Below are 19876 nucleotides of genomic sequence, written 5' to 3'. Positions count from 1 at the left end.
AGCGGCCTCACCACTCAAGTAATCTCACCACTCAGCTGGGTCGAGTGTCGAAGTTTAGAATGATGCAGCTACATCTCCATTCCTCATACGTCTTAACGCCCTGTTGCTCAATGAGTAACTTTACCTTTACATCTACAACTTATGGGGGGAAATAAAAACTTGCAAATGTCGTGAAAATCGTCAAAACTTGTAAGCAACATCTGCTGTATGATGTTGCAGAAACAGTGAATTTTCGGCCTTGAAAGATAATTGAGGAAACGAAGTGCTAAGTTAAGTGAGTTTCTTATCACTACACAAATAGTTTTACTGCCGTATACAACTATTAGTAGCGGGCATTAAGGATCGTGGGGTTTTATGTTAGCATAAAGGGTAGTAAAACAGCTTTATCGGTGCTGCTGTGTGCGGACCGCTCGTGACCTTTATTACTAGGAGAGAGATCGTGAATTACAAACTTTCGCGTAGCAAATGGCTGCCGTAAATCCATAAGGGAACTTATAATTTAGCGTCTATATGTACATGCACTTATACAGTACACCTTGAAACTACAGAATTGAAAAAAGTTGCTAATGATAAATTAATGGAAACAGACAAAAAATTAGTTGAAGCATTTGAGGTTCCCACAGCGGTGTTTAAGAAGAGTTTTATCTTCTGGGATATAACTCCTTGTATTCCGCTGAAAGTGAACCTGAGTGTAGGAGGAATAAGTTGCTTCTACCATCAGGGTCGAAGAATAATAAGAACCAGCTGAAACCGGTAGAATAGCAATGGGTTTGTTCAAGTTTCGGTTTATGCAGAAAACAGGAGGGAAATGGAAGCAACAAGTCACTTCCTGTTGGCTTTTCCATAGAACAGAACGAACCAATAAGAGTGCAAGAACAATTTTCCAGTTCCCATTGTCTCTCCCACACACACCCGAACGAACCAATAGGTGGCCAGATCAGGATACACAGAATTACTGGTGTTTTAGACATTTTCCATCGTCTGGAATTCTAGGTAATAGAGGACACGACGTTTCGGAAACAGATCCAGTTTCCGAAATATCGTGTCTTCTGTTACCTAGAATTCTGGACGATGGAAAACGTCTAAAACACCAGTAATTCTGTGTGTTATCCACCACCGTCAGAATCCTTTGGAATCTACAGATCAGGATAGCCAGCTTGTCCCTGAAAATGATCTTCGCGTTGGGAGTGATACAGAATGATTCTAAATTATTGTCGGGGTTTCCGTGCCCTATAATTTTCAAAGCCGAAGGAGAAAAATAAAACTTTTAATGAAATATGAAAGTGAAACTCAGACGTTTCAATATATTTAGAATCAATGCTGCAGAATTCTAAGCAACTTCAATATGTTCGATATATGATATAAACTCCGTCCTAAGTGAAACAATTTCGTCTTGCAAGACGAAAGACCTACAATAAATTGTTGCACTTAGGACGGAGTTTATATCATATATCGTATAGAGTGCAACAGGAAGCTTAGATATAATATTCAATATGTTCGCCTAACCTGACATGTAAGATGTCCAAGCATCCATTTTGAGGTATGACATCATATTTTCTCCCAGACTTCAATAGGGCAAGTATAGTAGTGTCAAATAAAATTTTTGAGCTCATTTCATAATCCATCAGCAGTTTTGTATCGCTCTTCATGGTTTGAAAATTATAGGCCATGGAAAACCCGACAATAATTTAGAACCACTTTGTATATTGGCTTACTTAGAATATGTAGCGATAATGATAGTGTGTTCCGGTCACGGTAGCCCAGCGGTCTAAGGCATGTACTGTCTTCGCTCGCTTGGAAACCGGGATCGTGGGTTCGAATCCCACTCAGGGCATGGATATTTAGTTTGTGTGTGTGCGTTTTTCTGTGTTTGTGTACAGGTAGAGGCCTTGCGACGAGCTGATCACCCGCCCAAGGAGTCCTACCGAATGTGTAAGATCTAGAAAAACCGAAGTGAACAGAGAAGTTTATGGAGGTACGCCTAGGCCCACTGGGGCTGTAGTGCCAAGAAAAAAAATGTTAGTGTGTAGTTAAATCTAGAAGTTCTGCATGGAATATCTAGAAGGAAAGGAGAAGATAACATTAAGATAGAGCGAAGTTATGAGGGTGGAAGATGGATGTAACTGCCTAGGTATAGCGATCAGAGGCGATTTTTGAGATTAACGGTATTGAAACTCTGAGGTATTATGGCATAATACAGAATAATTCTCTGAAGCTAACCTTAGACACAGAAAAGTAACGCAAAGACTGTAACATAAGATTGTAATGAAGTTTGGTTTGGAAAAGACGAACTGAGTCGCGGGAAGTTGATTATTCCAGCATTGTCAATTAGGAAGAATTTAATTATTTCAAGAATTTAGTTATGAAACTGCAAGTAACCAGAAATTCTTCGTGGAATATGCGTCATATACTTTCCCCGAATTTACTCCATTCTAATTTTGTAGCTAGATATATTATAGACTGAAACATTATAATTAACATATTTAATATTAACATATTTACGGTCTGGATTACTGTTTTTTTACTTCGTTCATCATCTACTACTCTAAAGAACACTTCAAATACCAGATGATGGATAAAGTCCAAAAACCCAGTAACCTCGAATGTTATGCCCATCGTCAGAACCCTTTAGAATCTTTATGAATTAATGGTAAAATGTAAAGCTACCGCTGTGACAGGCCGTGGAGGGCCGTAGGGTTGTGAAACGTCGAGGCTCCTAATATTTTCTCCAGATATTTGGCTCACAGATGACGGTGAGGTTGTCGACCTTACACGCCGGCAGCTCTTTATCCCCTAGGAAGATTTCTTGTACTCATTTCTGTTAGAGGCTAAGTCTACCCCAGGGCCATATTGCGGCTGGAAGGAGCAGGTCAAGTGAAAAAAAGTACCCTTATCGGGAATCGAACCCGCGACGTTCCGGTTTGTAGCATAGTGCCTCAACTAATTACGCTACCGCGTAGGTAAATAATTTTATTAGACATCAAGATTTACAGTCCGCATCCGAGAATTTCCTTTGAATATTTGATTGAGAAAATACTTCTTTTGTCGCATGATCACACTACTGGTGTGTTGCTGAGTAAAGCTGATGATAAGTGTGCTACATTTAAGCAGTCACGTCATCAAAGGTGGTTGCCTCTTCCACTGTATTCTGCATTTTGACAACTGTATATTTCTTACTGTAAACCCACATTCGACCTCTCCATGTTTGTGACCCCTGGGAAATTTATGTCCAAGTATTTAAGTCGATGAAAACGCACTGTTAACTCAAGTGTCCCTTTTAATGTAGACGGGTCACACCTCTATAACAGTGCGGGATTTTACACTTTAATAAGTACATTCAATTTTTGAACCCATTTGTGAAACAGCAAGTAAACAATTGCATGCAGTTAACTGAAATATACGTCATTCGGCCGGAAATTCTTTAATGTACACTTCTCACCACAAGTTTGTTGTATTTATGTTATGTAAATAATGAAGTAAGTGAAGGGGCACGCGGTAGCATAGTTGGTTGAAACACTGCGCTACAAGCCGGAAGGTCACAGGTTTGATTCACGATGAGGTCAATGGATTTTTCAATTGACCTGAACATTCCAGCTACTCCATAACCTGGTGTCGACTCAGTCTCTGACAGAAATATGTACCAGGAAACTTCCTGGGGCTAAATTGTGGCCAGAGCATAAGGCTGACGACCTCACCGCCATCTGTGATCCGAGCCCATTATTAGGGAAATATGGGATCTTCGACATCTGACAATCTTGTGGTCCTCCATGGTCTGTTACAGGGACAACTATTTTTTTTATCAGTTAAGTACTTTCAAGACAATTCGATTAATCGAAATCATAATTCTGAGTACTCTGTATACAGATCATTTGCAATGCCATTAACTGTTGTTCATTTGTTTACTTTCTTGATCCCGTTAGAAGCCTGTTTAATGTCGCTAGCAATTTATGTATTAATCTCATGATTACACATGACCATACAATTTGCTGGTGACATTAAACATTAATAAAACCATTTTGATTTCCCGTGAGATGCAAATACATCGAATCACATGAAGTTTGCGTAAATTAAATTAGGATATTTTATCGAATAAAACATATTTATTTATAGTTTTGAAATATTTTGAAGCCTCAGTATGTCAGTTTTCACATGCCTAATAAAACAATTCATATTTTGAATAATCAGAAAGAATGTGTTTCAATAAATAATTTCATATAAAGCAAATCTGAATAGAAATGTATACAAAATTTTAGTAGGTAAATCCCAAAGAAATAAACCAGTTGGAATAAAAATGCAAAGACAAGAGGCTAATATTAAAATGGAACTTTAACTGAGTTTGCCTGAGGATGTGGTCCAGTGGCAGTCCCTTTCGAAAACTAATGCATTTTCCGATTCCATAGAAGGAAGAAAATTTTTATTAGCTTAAAGGATGTAAGCTTACAAAGAAGGGGTCTACCATTTGAGGTTAGTTTGTTAGTTAAGGCGCCGCTTCCTCAGTAGACCTAACTAATAGAAGTTTATTTTAACGGAGTCTCTTACAATTCTTTTGTAAGTTATACGTAGGAGTACTGAGATGCTTCTACCCCACATTAACTCCCATCTCAACAAGGTTCACTGCATATACAGTATGCCCAGAAGACACCCGAAATATTTCTTTGAAGTTAACTCAGATGAATCATATAAATTTTCGTGGAGACTGGGCATAATCATTATTAAACTGACATTAATCGAGTTGAATTCTTTCGTGGAAATTAATGGTACCACCATGGATATATTTGAGATAAATCAGTTTACTTTTAAGGTACTTCCTTGAATGTAATCATTTTATTCCCACCAATAGAGCCAGCAGAGGGATAGGGGTAAATCAGATGTCTGCGTCCCCTCCATTTTTTGAAAAAATTAAGACTGAAGAACAAATAAAAATGTACAAAATAGTAATAATAAAATTTCAAGTTTATTTTTTAAATATTTTTCTGTCATGAACAGTCTAGAGTGATCTATAAAAGCAGGCTTCAACTGCTTAAAAGTTAGTTTTTAAGTACATTTTATGGCTACCTGCTCTTGCAAAATTTTCTATCCCGCTTTTGCAGAAGAGAATTCTGGCGACACCTCTGTTTACAGCATAAATTCTTTGAAAGAAAAATCCGTGTTGCAATCTTCTATTACGAATGAAAAGTGACATTTAATCGTGTTATTTTGTGTTTTGATTGAGATTGGTCATTTACATTCTGTATGTTTTTATTTTGCAATTAACCATATGAGTTTTATGGAAATACGCGGTATTCCTTTTTACAAATTTCAATGTGTAGATCTATCAGCAGAATTGATCAAGATGGCGGACGGGCTGACGTAGCAACAGATGTTGTTGCAGGTGTCGTGGGTGCGACATCGTGACATCCACCTGCTGACGGTGGGCAGGTATACATACACAAGTGACCAGAGGTTCCGCGCTATCCATCACCCGCACAGTGAAGACTGGACCCTTCAGATCAAGTATCCTCAGCACCGCGACTCCGGCATCTACGAGTGTCAGATCAGCACTACGCCACATATGAGCCACTTCATCCATCTGAACGTCGTAGGTGAGTATCAACTCTGTCTCAAGCATGAAGTATTCTGCTTTATTATCCGGACATCTTGAAGACAACGTTGCAGAATACTGTGTATGTACTTGTATTGTCTGACGAAACACATTGTTTGGAGAAGGAAAGAGACAACTAAGGAAACCTAGACGTAGGTGGGAGGTAAAATTGTCTCTGTGCATAACTAATTAAGCCGTATGAATGTGTATGGGGGAGTGGATTTATAGATCCACTCATTCTTGACCTCGTCACTAGAAGGTAAGTTCTTAGCTTCACGGCCCGGCCGCTTTACCGCCGGGGAAAGAACCCCCGGTACCCATCGGATAGGAGGCTGGGTGGGCACCAGAACTGGTCTGGACGACGTGGATAGGAGAAAAATCTTGCCCATACCGTGACGCGAACTCCGGCCTCTCGGCCATCCAAGCCCGTAGCTAGTCGCTATACCCACTGCACAATCGTAGGTGGAAGAATAGTATAAAATTGATCATAGAAGAATANTTATTATTATTATTATTATTAGTGGGGTGAGACTGAGTCCACTTGGTACTGCGGCCACTACTGACCTATTGTATCAGCCCCAGATTATAGATGATGGTGATTGTGGAGCAATTCGTGGAATGAAGATTTTATCAGGAGAAACTAAAGTACTCGAAGAAAATCTACCCCAATGTTACTCTGTTCGCCACAAATCCAACATGACCTGACCGTAGCTCGAACACGGGCCATCACGATGGGAAGCCAGCGACTTACCGCTTGAGCTAAGGCACGTCCCAGCTCCACAGATATAGTTATTGTCAGAAGAAGCGCAGTATAGTCCTCTTGTTCACTATTTATTTCTTGTGGGCATTCATTAGTGCAGGGGTTTTCAAACTGTGTAACACCTCTTAAAATCAATCATAAAAATACGGTCTGCTGGTCAGACAAAACGGCAGTTCGGAACATTGTTGTTACTTCCTAACCAGCCGCACTGTGATAGTGCGAACATAAATAACTTTACAACTCCTTTACATCTACAGTAAGCTATAAATTGGTCCTGTACTGCCACAAAGATATTCTTGAAGTATTTTTCCGGCTGCAGATACATTTTCTGATAGCTTCTATGTGACACCTTTTTGACTACTGACTAACCAGATCTGTGCTTGGATGCAGCCGCGTTTGAAATAATTCTTGAGAATTTTATAGCCTCCCTAAGCGGTCAAGACCAATAGTTCGAGAAACTACCGTATTTACGCATGTATAGGCAGCACATTTTTTTTGCCAAAAATTCAAGAGGAAAACTGGGGTGCGGCTTATATTCGAAATATTCGAAATCACACTTCATTTAAAAAAATATATATATTCATAATTAGTAATACAGGGTGTAATACTCCTGAAATAATATTCCAAGCAAATTATTTTTTCTATAATTTCTGTAAAGAAAATTGTGCTGCGGCCTATACACGCACGCGGCCTATACATGCGTAAATACGGTATGTCTTAGTGTTTAAGTGGCCTTGTTTAGTGACCTAATTAAATCGTATACACCCGAAGAAGTAGATCTTCGCGTAAAAGCTAAACGTGGTCCCTGTTATGATAAGAGATGAAAGAGTATTTCTTTCGAACCTTTTTCTTATTGAATATTGGCGGTATTTTGTTAAGCAGATCAGAAGATCAGAGACAGGGTAGGCCTGCATGACGGTTGTCTTGAAATGTAGTAAATTTATTTGATCAATTAAAGAAACAAATTACAGTAAACAGTTAATCCTCAGCGTTTATTGTATCGAGTTTTTAATAAAACAATTAACAAAAGTATCAATTACTCAAATTAAAGAAGCCCTAAAAACTATCTATCTATAATTCTAAAGCACTTTGTTGGACTATGGACGCTTTTCAGTTTCTTCATCTTTTACGTGGACTGTAGGACTCTTTAGACGGGGGATCAGCCCGTCTCGAGGCTGCTACCTGTACACACAGGACAGCAGAAACAGAATAAATGCACACAGATATCCATGTCTCAAGTGGGATTCGAACCCATGATCCCAGTATTCAAACGAGCGAAGACGCTTCATGCCTTAAACCGCGCAGCCACCGTGCTCGGCTAAATGTATTTGATACAGAAAATAAATCTTGTTTTGCATTGAAATATCTTGAATTCCCATTTCCTATGACAAGAGACTCAAATGCTTTTAGAACCAGATATCTCGGATATTAAGCTGATGGCGTTAATGCATCTCGCCCATCGCATTTCTGTGGAGTGCCACAACTGACCACAAGAACCCCGTGTCCTCTTCCCCGTCACTAGGAAGGGACACCGGTAGACGCCGTGAAAGGGGGGGGGGGGGAGATAATGTTCATCACACGAGAAGTGGCCGGTAGTAAAGTAGCAGCAAACGAGACAATTATATTGAACACTTCAATCCTCTTTTTTCTTTTTTCAAATTCAGCGTTTCGTAAAGTTTTCCGTCTTTAGGAGCAAGAGAGGTAAGGTTTTGGGCTTTTAGAGAGCGCCACACCCGATCACGGAAACATGACAGACGGTGGGAATTGCTAAAACAATAGTAATATCTCGTTACGCGTGATTGGAAAAAAAAAATGTAGTTTTTTTTTCTATTTTTTATTTATAGTATGTCATCAGCAAAGATTTCTTAAAACATACTTTTTTATTTATGGCAGTTATGTAAAAATTACTACATTGCGGAACAGCAGCGACTCGCAGGCCACAGGTTTTTACTTAATGAAATGAACCCCTCTTCGAAATTTACAGGCTTTCAAATAGGTCGTAACTACAGGTAACTATAACACTATGGTATTTCCACAATTTACAGTCCAATAGAACACAGTCTAGTGTTCTCAGTCTGTCACTAGACGTTTCCTGGTAACGCCTCCAACAATGGCCATTCCTCTCCCTTCGGATCAAGTCCTCTCTTCACAGACCTCCCATGCAAAACTGACTCTCAACTAAGTCAAAGTCACATTGCGACTGACGCCCAGTCAGTCAGTCAGTCAGTCAGTAAGTCATGGTGTCGAGCACTCTCCTGGGGCTCATGCCCAGATATTTATTACTGTTTGACATTTACGTTCTTGTTTTTGTGAGCACCCTCTCTCACTAGAGGACGGGTCTGTCATTTGTATATGCTGCTGGTCCTTGACAGCGCAGTCTTTCTCGCGTCCGAGTTCCTTGATACTTGAGACCGCATATTATTGTCTCAGATCTGAGACTTCCCTTTTCGTCACCTCCTACGACTCGCAGGGTCACAGTGAAGGTATTCGAACCCGCCGCCATACCGTCAGATTAAGCTCCAAATTTCCCGGTTATAACATTTCGTCATGGACCACATAGAAAACACAGTTCTTTTGTCGCGTGTGTATGTTGCGGGCATTACCTAGCAACGGCCGCTGTTTACAGAGTCACTGCTTAGCATCGGGTTTATAGGCTACACTGTTTTGTGCTACATACGTAGAGATTCTTACGTTATGTGATCTTTAATCTGCCTAAACGACACAGTTACACTGTTGATGTGGTTTGAGGCAGAAATTTGTGGCAACCAGTTGCTTTCCAGTTTAAGCTGGCCCAGCGCACAGAGTTTCCGTACGATTCTACTTGTCACTCGCACAGTTCCAATGCAAACGGTTGCTGTGGCACACATGACACTCTCTTTTATACAAAGAAAACCCTTTTATACGAATCTTAGTGCGGCTGCATGTGGTCCATTTGATTTCTGCACGGAAGTCTATTTTACCGCCATTCCGGAAGCCATATCAGTGCTATTGCGATTGTGAAACGGGAGAAAAGGGTGAGGGTCAAAAGGTCATGAGCTATTTCCCGTCATATTCACAATGGCTGGCAGAAAGGGCAAATTCGCTTGAGGGTTTAAAGCGGTGGATGCACGAAATGGTGGGCGGAGGGAAAAAGAGAGAGTTGTGCAGCGTTAACTGCGCGGCGGAAGGGGGGAGGGGGAGTCGTGATGATTTTAAGGTTGTGTAATGGAATTACTAGAAAACGTTTCAGCAACGGTTCGCTACCCAGTACCACAGTGAGGCCCGAAATATTGCGTGAAATTGTTACACGCTTTAGTGGCATAAAATTACTCTGCACAAGGCGATTAAAAATGTTAGTACCTACGCTTATGATAATTTGCAAACCTTTCATTATAAAAACGATGAGCTGGGATAGCGCTGACGGTATAGAGACTGGCTACGGGCTGGACAACCGAGGGATCGGATTTCGAATCCCGGGAGGGGCAGGATTTTTCACCTCTCCGCGTCGTCCAGACAAGTTCTGGGGCCCAGCCAGTCTCCTTTCCAATGGTTATTAGGGGCTCTTTCACCGGAGGTAAAGCGGAAAGAGCGTGAAACTGACCACTCACTTCCAGCTAGTGCCGAGGTCAAGAAAACTTGGAGCTATACATCCACTCCTCCATACATCTTCATGACATGTGCTTAATCAGTTAGGCATGCAAACAAATTTTCCTTTTAACTTTACCGTTGTTATATACACTCTTTTTTATACAGTCTCTATATAGAGGAGGAGAATATTGAAAGTAAAAAAATGAAGTGGAGGCTTGTAAAATGTTGTGATCTGTGAGCAGCATTTTGTGACTTTTATTAACATTATTGGAGACTATGATTTTTGTAAACATTTCATGAAAGTTATTTGAAAGGCCCAATTTTGGGGCCTCTTGATCTCCAGATGCATTACTTCAAATAGTATGATATATCTTGGCCAATTTTAAGGCTAGACGTGTCATGGTTTGACCACAATATCCCTAGAGGAAAAACCTATAATCTCGCAGAACGACCTTTTTAGGTGCTAACTTACTTAGCCTACAAATTAGCTTCAATTATTTGACTCGATTCTTTTTAGCTACACTGAAATACTTATTTTATGTCGGGGTTCCTCTATCCTAAAACCTTTGTTATACACTAAAATATATTGGGTAAAATTTAGTGCTGGTTGTATAAGTGGATTCTAAGCTATATCAGTATTGTGACGTGCTGTCTGAAAGCCGGACTATAAGATGTCCGTCACAAGTCAAAGTATGCGTGGGAAAAACTAAGTGAGGGAATCAAGTCATCCAAAGTTTAGGAAAGAGTTTGGCATTACACATCTTCCCACTTCTCGCCTAGTGTACTACAGATTATATGAATGACCTAACCTACCAAAATTCTCCCAATTTATCAAGCTTTCGTCTGTAAGAACCAATCTTATACGTAACGTAATTGGCCAAGATATTTTTTCCCCCTTGTCACTACAACCCCAGTAGGCCTAGGCCTACCTCCATGAACTCCTGCGTTCACGCCCAAGAAATTACCTCTAATAATTTTATTTAAATTTGTTTATCAGTATTGAAATGAGACCTTTAGAGATCACACAGGAGCATAAATTGATAATATTTACAATCTTCAATCATCAAAGCATCATTTAAATCAATAAAACGGAACTGCAAAAATGTTTCAACTTGTGACTCAAATTTCAGTATATTCCCCCTTAAATACACCCCCGTCCAGGCTGCATCTCTTCTCCTTTCCCCCAGTCTCAGTTCTTTTGCCGTTAAAATTTTTATTCGAGATTCAGATCTCAATAATAAAAGTGTTCATATAAGCATTAACATGTTTTGGAATCACCGTGTTTATGTCACCCAGGAAGAAGAGTTGTTAGCGGAGAGTGTTTTGATGGTCTCGTTTGTTTTCGAAAGTGGCAGTAGATGAGATAATTATTCGTACACGCGTCTAAACGTTCTCTTAACGGAACCATGTTTTGGTTAAACTTCGAATAAGAACGTTCGCCTACTTTTGGTTTCACATTCCGGACTCTGTGTGTACAGAATTCAGCGCATTTGTCATGCAAAATGTCGTTTAAGAATGGGCTTCATATGTTCTACTCTTCTTTATATTTCGGTTGTCCGTGATGACAAATTTCACCCGTCGTCTCTTAACGCATGAAGCTAATCTTTTTCCTCAATGGCTTTTCACAAATGCAATCTACGTATATAAAGCACCTTAGGAATACATAAAAAAGACAGTTGTAACTGGCAGACACACAGTAATACCGAACGATTAATTCCATAATTAACACTCTCACTATAAAGTAACCAATTACTTGACTTCATTAATGAATAGCCAACTGCTTAGCTAATTTATTTAAGCATAGTATATTTGTATTCTGCAGGTATCCTCTTCGAATCTAGGCTGGTTACTGAATACTTTAAAGGTGGCGTTTTCTTATGTATAGACCCATTGCTAGGCAACGACTCGGTAAACACATTCCCGCGCGCAACAAGAATACGTCCACTGTTAGGCAACGGATCAGTAAACACGTCTTCTTAAAAATAGAGGCTGTGCTTTCTGTTTGGTCCGCGCAAAGTGGTTGTAAAGGATTGTTCGGCAGCAGAGAGCTGTATAGAACAAGGTCGAGTTTCGAGACGCCAGCCTGCCGGGGTATGAGTTTTGGAGCAGGGTAATTGAATTCGAGTCTTTGGAATTAACAGCTGCAGAATAATTGTAAGAAAAGAATTATGCTGTACAAAGAAGACTTCAGTCGTGTTCTGAAGTGCCAGTGAAACTCTTATAAATCCGTTGCCAGGATACGACTAGTGAGGACTCAGAATCCTATTGCGCCTGCAACGATGAACTGGAAAGTGTGTAGAATAACGATAACGCGGTATTGCCTGTAGTCCCGAGTTGTGTGTATGAGATGTCAACATATCAAATCATCCAATCCAGAACACCTATATCTAAATTCCCAGCCCATCGTAACTACTAATTTTCACTCTTCTAACAACATTAGGTGACATGTATGATTCGGGAAGTACCCCGTTTTGTAATATACTCAGTTACTCATTTCCTTCCTTAAGAACCTGATATTCTCGTAAGCACATTGTTTTCATAAATCAACAATGTTAATTATTCTCTCAAAATATTATACCACGTTTCACACTCAGACATAACGAATACCGAAATTGCTTTGTATGTCTTGATGTTAAGCATTTTAGCAAGAAGACAGGTCCCAAAAAATATTTCATATCTGTAAAAATACAAAATAGCTGTAATATATGAACGTCACAATAAGAGGAAATCGCATTCAAAATTCACGAATTTACCTCAATTTAACCCCCTGGATTAGGTCTAATCATTTGTTATATACTCCCGGGCATAATCGATTTTATTCACATTGTGATGCAGAAAGCCCATCGATTACGACGAAGCTTGTCTATGTGTTCACTAGAAACAAATCTCCTTTCTCAAAATCGACTCCCTCTTTAAGGCTTCGTGACTAGGGGTTTGTAGAGAGTCGTAGTTTTAGCTTTGCAGCACCCACTAATTCCCTTTGAAATACTGTACCTCTTATGTATCTCTGTTATGAATATGATGTATTAATACAACGACAATCCCATCGTGTGAAGTTTCTCCGCTTACCGTGCATTCTGCAGTGCTTCAAAATTCGGTTAATTTCTGACATAACATAGTTCCAGACGTCGTGATTTACATTGCTGGTTCTTTCCTTATTATGGTAATATCAGGCTGTGAGTTTCAGTTTGCGACAGTGACATTATTAACCCAGGGATTTAAAGTTGAGACGTAACACAACATTTGTTTCACACTACTGAGAACACCTGGGATTTGTTGTAACTAAACTCTTAATTTGTTACCCTACTTTACGTATCACAAATAAAAAATATGTACATGATGCTTCTACGTCACTGTTTCTGAAGCAATATAAAGATATTCATTAAAATTTATATTAATACTAGGTCACTAAAAGCCACAAAAAATTTTAGCTTATAATTCTGTAACGTTACTAAAGCCATAATGATCAGCTAAGAAATCCTGAGATGCGTGAACCCTAGACTCGTTCATAGTGTAGTATTTTTTTTTATTGCTAGTGGGTTGGGACTAAGTCCATTGTACTACGGCCACTTCTGGCCTATTGCACCAGTCCCAGGTGATAGGTGAGGGTGATTGTGGAGAAATTGATGGAATGAAGATTGGCAAGGGAAACCGAAGTACTCGGAGAAAACCTGCCCCAGCGCCACTTTGTCCACCAGAAATCCCACTTGACGAGAACCGGGATCGAAACCGGACCGCCGCGGTAGGAAGCCAGCGACTAATCGCTGAGCTATGGTGCGGCCCTCATAATGTAGTAATATATACGTGTATAATACAATATATCGTGTGTCCGGATGAAAGATATCCAAAATAAAAAAAATATATCTCGGAAAGTAATTGTCATACACGTCATCGGAAAGGAAAACCCTGTAAGATATTTTTCCCATGCCCGGCTTACGCGCATGCGCCGCCACATTTCTGCCACCATATTAGGAATCATTTGAACAGAGTGATGGCAGGGAGATAGATCGGCAGAAGTGAATCAATCGCTTGGCCTCCTAGGTCGCCAGATTTAACCCCAGTGGATTTTTTCTTGTGGGGTTATGTGAAGAACATTGTCTACCAGGTTGAGATCAACGAGCTTCAACACCTGAAATATTCTTGTAGTTGTCAAGGACATATCCTTGTAGTTGAGACTCAAGACGGTCGTAGACAAAACCTCTAGACTGTTATTGCTAGACCATAAACATCCCTGTTAGTATTATTCCCACTAGTAACATCATTTTCATTCCTTACGAAAAAAATATTTTTGGTTAAAAATTAGTACAAGACATCGATAGTGCGAAACGCAAAGATAGATTTTATCTGTGCTTGAGGAAATTATGTACAGAAAAACTTGTTCAGGTACATTGAATAATTATTTATATCTTGCTGGATTTACTGTATGGGTATATATTTAAGAATTAGAAGGGACGTGGGCGTTCTTTGTTCTTTCAAGAGACAAATTGTGCGGTCTTATACATACGCGATCCCCATTAATAACAAATATGGAGCTGGTGCTATAGCAAATAAACGCAAACACTCTGCAGTTCGTAAAGACACTACTGCAGCGCAACCACAGCTCATATTTAAAATTTCAGAACCAAATTATGAATTTAACTCGTTCGCAACGGAAATACGTGTACTTTACGATAAAAATCGATGTTGGCGCATACTGGTTATAAAGGAATTAGGTACTGGTCAACCCTGGCACGGGGCCAGTGTTCCATACCGCCGGTATACTAGCGGCTTTACACCCCTCCCTCCCTTCAGCCAGGATCTAGTTCCTGCAATTGCTGTACAGTAATTGGTTATATCGACCACGTATAATACAGTCTGTTACAAAAACATATGCTCCCTGTTCTTTCACAGAGGAATGTAAATAGTACTTACTATTTTATTTATATACTAAATTATTTAATGACCTTTTCTAAAGGAAATAAGATAGAGAATGTAACTTTAAGTGGCTGTGGCATGTTTTAAGGTACTAACCCAGTATCCGACGTATATATATCAATGGGTCGATATATCAATCACACAGAAATACTGACATTGCTATCCTAGTATATCAGACTGTTAACGCAACAGGAATTATCTACAACAGAGTGAAACGGGGTTAATTAAACTTTCGTGTTCCCGAATGTACCAGCTTCTGCCAGATATTTGGTTTGTTAGGCTATGTTTCTTCTTACGAAAATAATTCTGTCATTGGAAGTTTATCGTTACATGAGAATCATAAACCGTAAATAAAATACTTCACAAAATTTAAGATAACAGTGACAAGTATGGTGACTTCAGATGATAATCTATACAAACAATAGATGAGGAAGATAAATATAAACTGTACATTTTAATTCTTTATTATAATGGACCAATAACTTGTTTGTACATTACGATGTATATATAAGCAGTAAATCATGAAGATACCGGTGACGGTAGCCGAGCGGTCTAAGGCATGCACTGTCTTCGCTCGCTCGGAATCGTGGGTTCGAATCCCACTCAAGGCATGTGTGTGTTTTTCTGTGTTTGTGTACAGGTAGAGGCCTTGCGACGAGCTGATCACCCGCCCAAGGAGTCCTACCGAATGTGTAAGATCTAGAAAAACCGAAGTGAACGGAGAAGTTCATGGAGGTAGGCCTAGGCCCACTGGGGCTGTAGTGCCAAAGAAAAAAAATTATGAAGATATATCAGAATTATAAGAGTCTTGGAGGTAAACATCCTTGCATTCTAGTCAGAGCCTTCATATTTTTCCCCGTTTTGACAAACAAAATCCTGAACCATACAGAAACCACAGGATAAATTTAATACCGAGAAACTGCCGATGCAGAATCATTGAATCATATTGTCACGTGTAAGGGGGTACGCATGACGAAATTAACGGGTTCTAGATCGAATGATTGGATTTACTGGCACTTCGGTTACAACCTCTCTTAATTGCAATTAATACAGCGCTATTGTTGATTTCCGAAATTTACAGTTCACGTTTGCACACGCACTAGGATTCTCTGTTTCCACTAGTCGTCTCCTGGCAAGGGATCTCAACACAGAAACTATCACTTCAGATCACTATGAAGTCTTCTCCTCTTCAATCACTCTGTTCTTCTCTTCCTAATCTGTACTCTGGCTTCACAATTCACGGTCCATTATGGTCCTTTTACTCTCAAATGCTGATCCCTCCTGGACTTTTCACCAACAAAAGCTTAAACAGGTCTTCGTTACATAGCCGCCGCAAGGACAACAAAGAAAACACAATTCTCGCGATTCCTAGCCAGCGAGTTCATTGGCGCGCAGACTGTTGCTTAGCAACGAGCTATAACATTCGTCCACTGACACACATCTTCCATTGTTGCCTTGTGTGCATTCGATCATGGGGTATTTAGCGGTCCGTTACCTAGCAAGGCTCTGGTGATCCACGTTACAGTATTGATAGTGATTCAGCACTCTCCAACTCACCAGGATTGGTACTTGTTGCGCCAAAACGTTCAGTCCAATTATGTGTCAGATCTTGTACGACCGAGTATTTTGATTTCACTTTATGAAGCTAACTGAAGAGTATATTGTTCTCCCGGTTGCACGTCAGCGTAATAGAAACGCCTTGTTCAACCCTGCGATTTATCGGCTAGATGGAAAGCAATTGAGTTCCAGATATAGGTCTTCTGTATTCTCCTTTTCCTACCTTAAAACTAACGCTCCTAGTCTCGGTTTGATTGCAAATGTGCGCGAGTGAGTTGGGCCTAAGAAATAACCTGACCTATTTCCATTCACATGCCGTTCTTTAATCATATTGCAAACTGCGGCATTAAGTAGGCTTCAAGATGGGTTAAATCCATATTGGAGTCAGTAAATTTAGAATAAATGTATAGGTTGCTGTTATAAATGACCCACTTCCTGTAAAAATAAAATATATTTTATATGCTTCCAGTTTTGTTCGTTTCGTTTCGTGTGTGTCACCTAATATATGTCCTATGTACTGACCTTTGCCAACCTACAAACAACCTATCTATAGCTCTATAGTCCTCATATTGGGTCTTGGCCGCTTTTTAATTTCTTAATCCTATATACAGTCGGTACGACTCCTTAGACGGGGGATCAGCCCGTGGCAAGGCCGCTACATGCACGTAGAACAACACAAACACAGAATAAACATACAGGTATTCATACCTTGAGTTGGATTCAAACCCACGATCCCACCGTTCGAGCGAGCGAAGATAGTTCATGCCTTAGACTCCGCGGTCACTCTGATAATTTTGTTATTCATCTAATTAACTATGTACATGTTCATTATCATTTCTTTTATCGGTTTTCTCGTGTTACGTAATTTCCAAATCTGTCTTGCTTGAGGCCGAACAGTGATAATGCATGGGACATGGAAAGTGTGGTGAGTCAGTCCAGACCACATTTCACTGATAGAGCATTAAGGTGTTGTGTAAACTTGCCTCTCAGCACGGGATTATTAGCCAAACAAAGGAAAACAGGCCTCGTAATGTAGCAACTCAGTAATTAACGCTGCCAGGTCACGGGTGGAACTCATCTGTGCGCGGAGCCATCTTGCAGGTTAGGTTAAATCCGATTGGCACGTCGCATGTCCTACGCATCAACAGTCCAAACCGACTGCTAATTTCTTAACAGTTTCGCGACATTTTAATTATTTCATGAAAATGCGCACGTGCGAGAATTAAAGGCTATGTACACTACACTCATAAGCAGGCAATAAGTTGACAGTTGTAGCAAGGCATAGCGTAGAGCTGTGGGTATGCATACTTACTCTTTGCGTCGGATACACTGTGTAAACATGAGTTTCAAATAAAGGGTTTTGACTTTTAAGAGGTCTACATTTCATAACTTAAACCAGTATATTATAAAGCGAGAGTTCTTTTAAGAAAAATTATAAAATTCGAATATATCTTCAGGTAAAAATTGGGCTTCCCAGTCACGGTAGCCGAGCGATCTAAGGTATGAACAGTCTTCTCTCGCTCAAAACCCAGGGTCGTGGGTTCGAATCCCACTCAGGGCATGGATGTTCAGTGTTTGTGTGTGCGCGCGTTTTTCTGTGTTCGTGTACACGTAGAGGCCTTGCGACGAGCTGATCACCCGCCCAAGGAGTCCTACCAAATGTCTAAGATCTAGTAAACCGAAGTGAAACGGAGTGTTTCATGGACGTAGACCAAAGCCAAAAATTTAGGCTATAGCACAAAAAAAAGGAAAAGAAAGGGCTTAGTTTCAATCGACATATTAGGTTTATACTTCTATACCAAATTTATACTAAATTCTCTCGGTTTGGAGATGAAACATCGAGCAGTCAGACATGGATCAGAAATTATTTTGCCCGGCGACCCATATTCCCTGATTAATTCGCTGTTCTTCCGAGACCTCCAAAAAGTGAAAAGTGCAATCGATATAATAAAATTGAACTTTAATTCATGAACTTTTAACCAATAATATAATTAAATTTGTTAAATTGAACTTGACGCAGTGATGAGCGTAAGTAGGAAGTGACTGAATAACAAGTGAAAGTGAAAGCATAACTAGTGATCTGAATTGAAATTCGATTCACAATCTTTAAATTTTAAATTTTAATTTCTGACATTTAGAATAATATTTTAACTTGTGTTTTATGAGAGAGCTTGATATATTATTGAGCGTGGGCCTGAATAAGATACAGGATCGAATAAGTGAGAAGACGAATGTGATTGCGCGTAATTATACATCTGTGTTCGTACACCTGAGGATGACCTGTTGAGGTCGAAACATGTAGTGTAATAATAATAATAAAAATATGTTGTATGGTCGGTAAAAATGACTCTAATATTGAAATATGTGTTTCTATAACTCGTTCCATTATTTATTATTTCTTTTACATACTCTTGTTCTCCATTCTGTTGTGTCATTCAGAGAAAGCTACCCTCTCTTCCCATAACCATGGTGGCGTTCTTCTGCGTCCTCATATATTAGTTCTTCTGTCTTAGTAATGACATATACATTTTGCAACAGGCATATACCTTGATACTAATCAAAGAAATTTCTTACAAAATGGTTATAATGATGGTTTTCTGTTCTTAGGAATATGTCCTTATTTCAAGCAGATATTGATAAAATTTTCTCTATAATAAAGGGGAAATATTTTTTTTGTCAATAATGATATTATTGTCTTGTCTGTATTTAGTTACATATTGAGCATGTTGAAACAGGTCAATCGGTCGTTTGAGTCTTGTTCTCAATTTATACGTGTTCTGTCGCAATTCAAATTACGTAACCTTAAGGTAAAAAATTTTCCAGTCATGCGGAAATGGGGAACACACCTATCTTCCTGTCATGAAGCAGCTATTTGTAACACAAGCCGGTTTCCAGAAAGGCAATAGGTCAAAGTTCGATTTCAGCTTCATGTAAAGTCGGAACTGTGCTGGACGTCATTCAAGATAAATTTTGCATCGTATCAAAATAATGTTGAATGCACCCACTAATAACAAATTCATTAGAAATCCTCTCAGCAGTTCAGTAGACAAAATGCTCGGGTAGATACAGCTTTGTGTGTTGATCTTATTCGCCTGTTTAAAGCAAAGTAATCCGAATGTTATCACCAGGGCCAGGATTTTGACGACGTCATCTTCTTTTCCTTGTATCCTATGCCATGCTCTTAAATATATAAATCTCGGATATGAGCTGCTGCTTACAGAAATTGTTGAGGAGCAAATTTGGGATTGAAAAGTTAAGTCATTACCTAGGTGCCTGGAGACTTGCGAAAGGTGTTTTGCAGTGAAAGAGCAAAGATGACAACACATGGACACGCAATTAGGTTAAGAATGCGATAATCAGCATTCATGCGTAATACCGTATGCAAGACGCTCCGCTAACTAGGCCACTGGAGATGGTCATATGAGTAAATACACAGCGATAAGACGCAAGAGGTCCACCCCCAGCCACATAGAATACCCAATGAAAGCCTAACTTTA

At 39.6% G+C, this 19876-nt stretch overlaps 1 protein-coding gene across 1 annotated transcript in view; it reads left to right on the top strand.

Moving 5' to 3' along the window:
• LOC111875500 overlaps positions 1-19876 on the top strand; it is a 512348-nt gene that overhangs the window by 132506 nt on the left and 359966 nt on the right. The window contains exon 2 of the mRNA XM_033755834.1: positions 5360-5582. Coding sequence (XP_033611725.1) covers positions 5360-5582 — 223 coding nt within the window. The remainder of the gene's footprint in view (positions 1-5359; positions 5583-19876) is intronic.

Source organism: Cryptotermes secundus, unplaced genomic scaffold (assembly GCF_002891405.2).
Source record: "Cryptotermes secundus unplaced genomic scaffold, Csec_1.0 scaffold358, whole genome shotgun sequence".
NCBI classification, from domain to species: Eukaryota; Metazoa; Arthropoda; class Insecta; order Blattodea; family Kalotermitidae; genus Cryptotermes; species Cryptotermes secundus.
The sequence above is the reverse complement of the archived record's forward strand: the minus strand, read 5'-3'. Positions and strand labels throughout refer to the sequence as shown.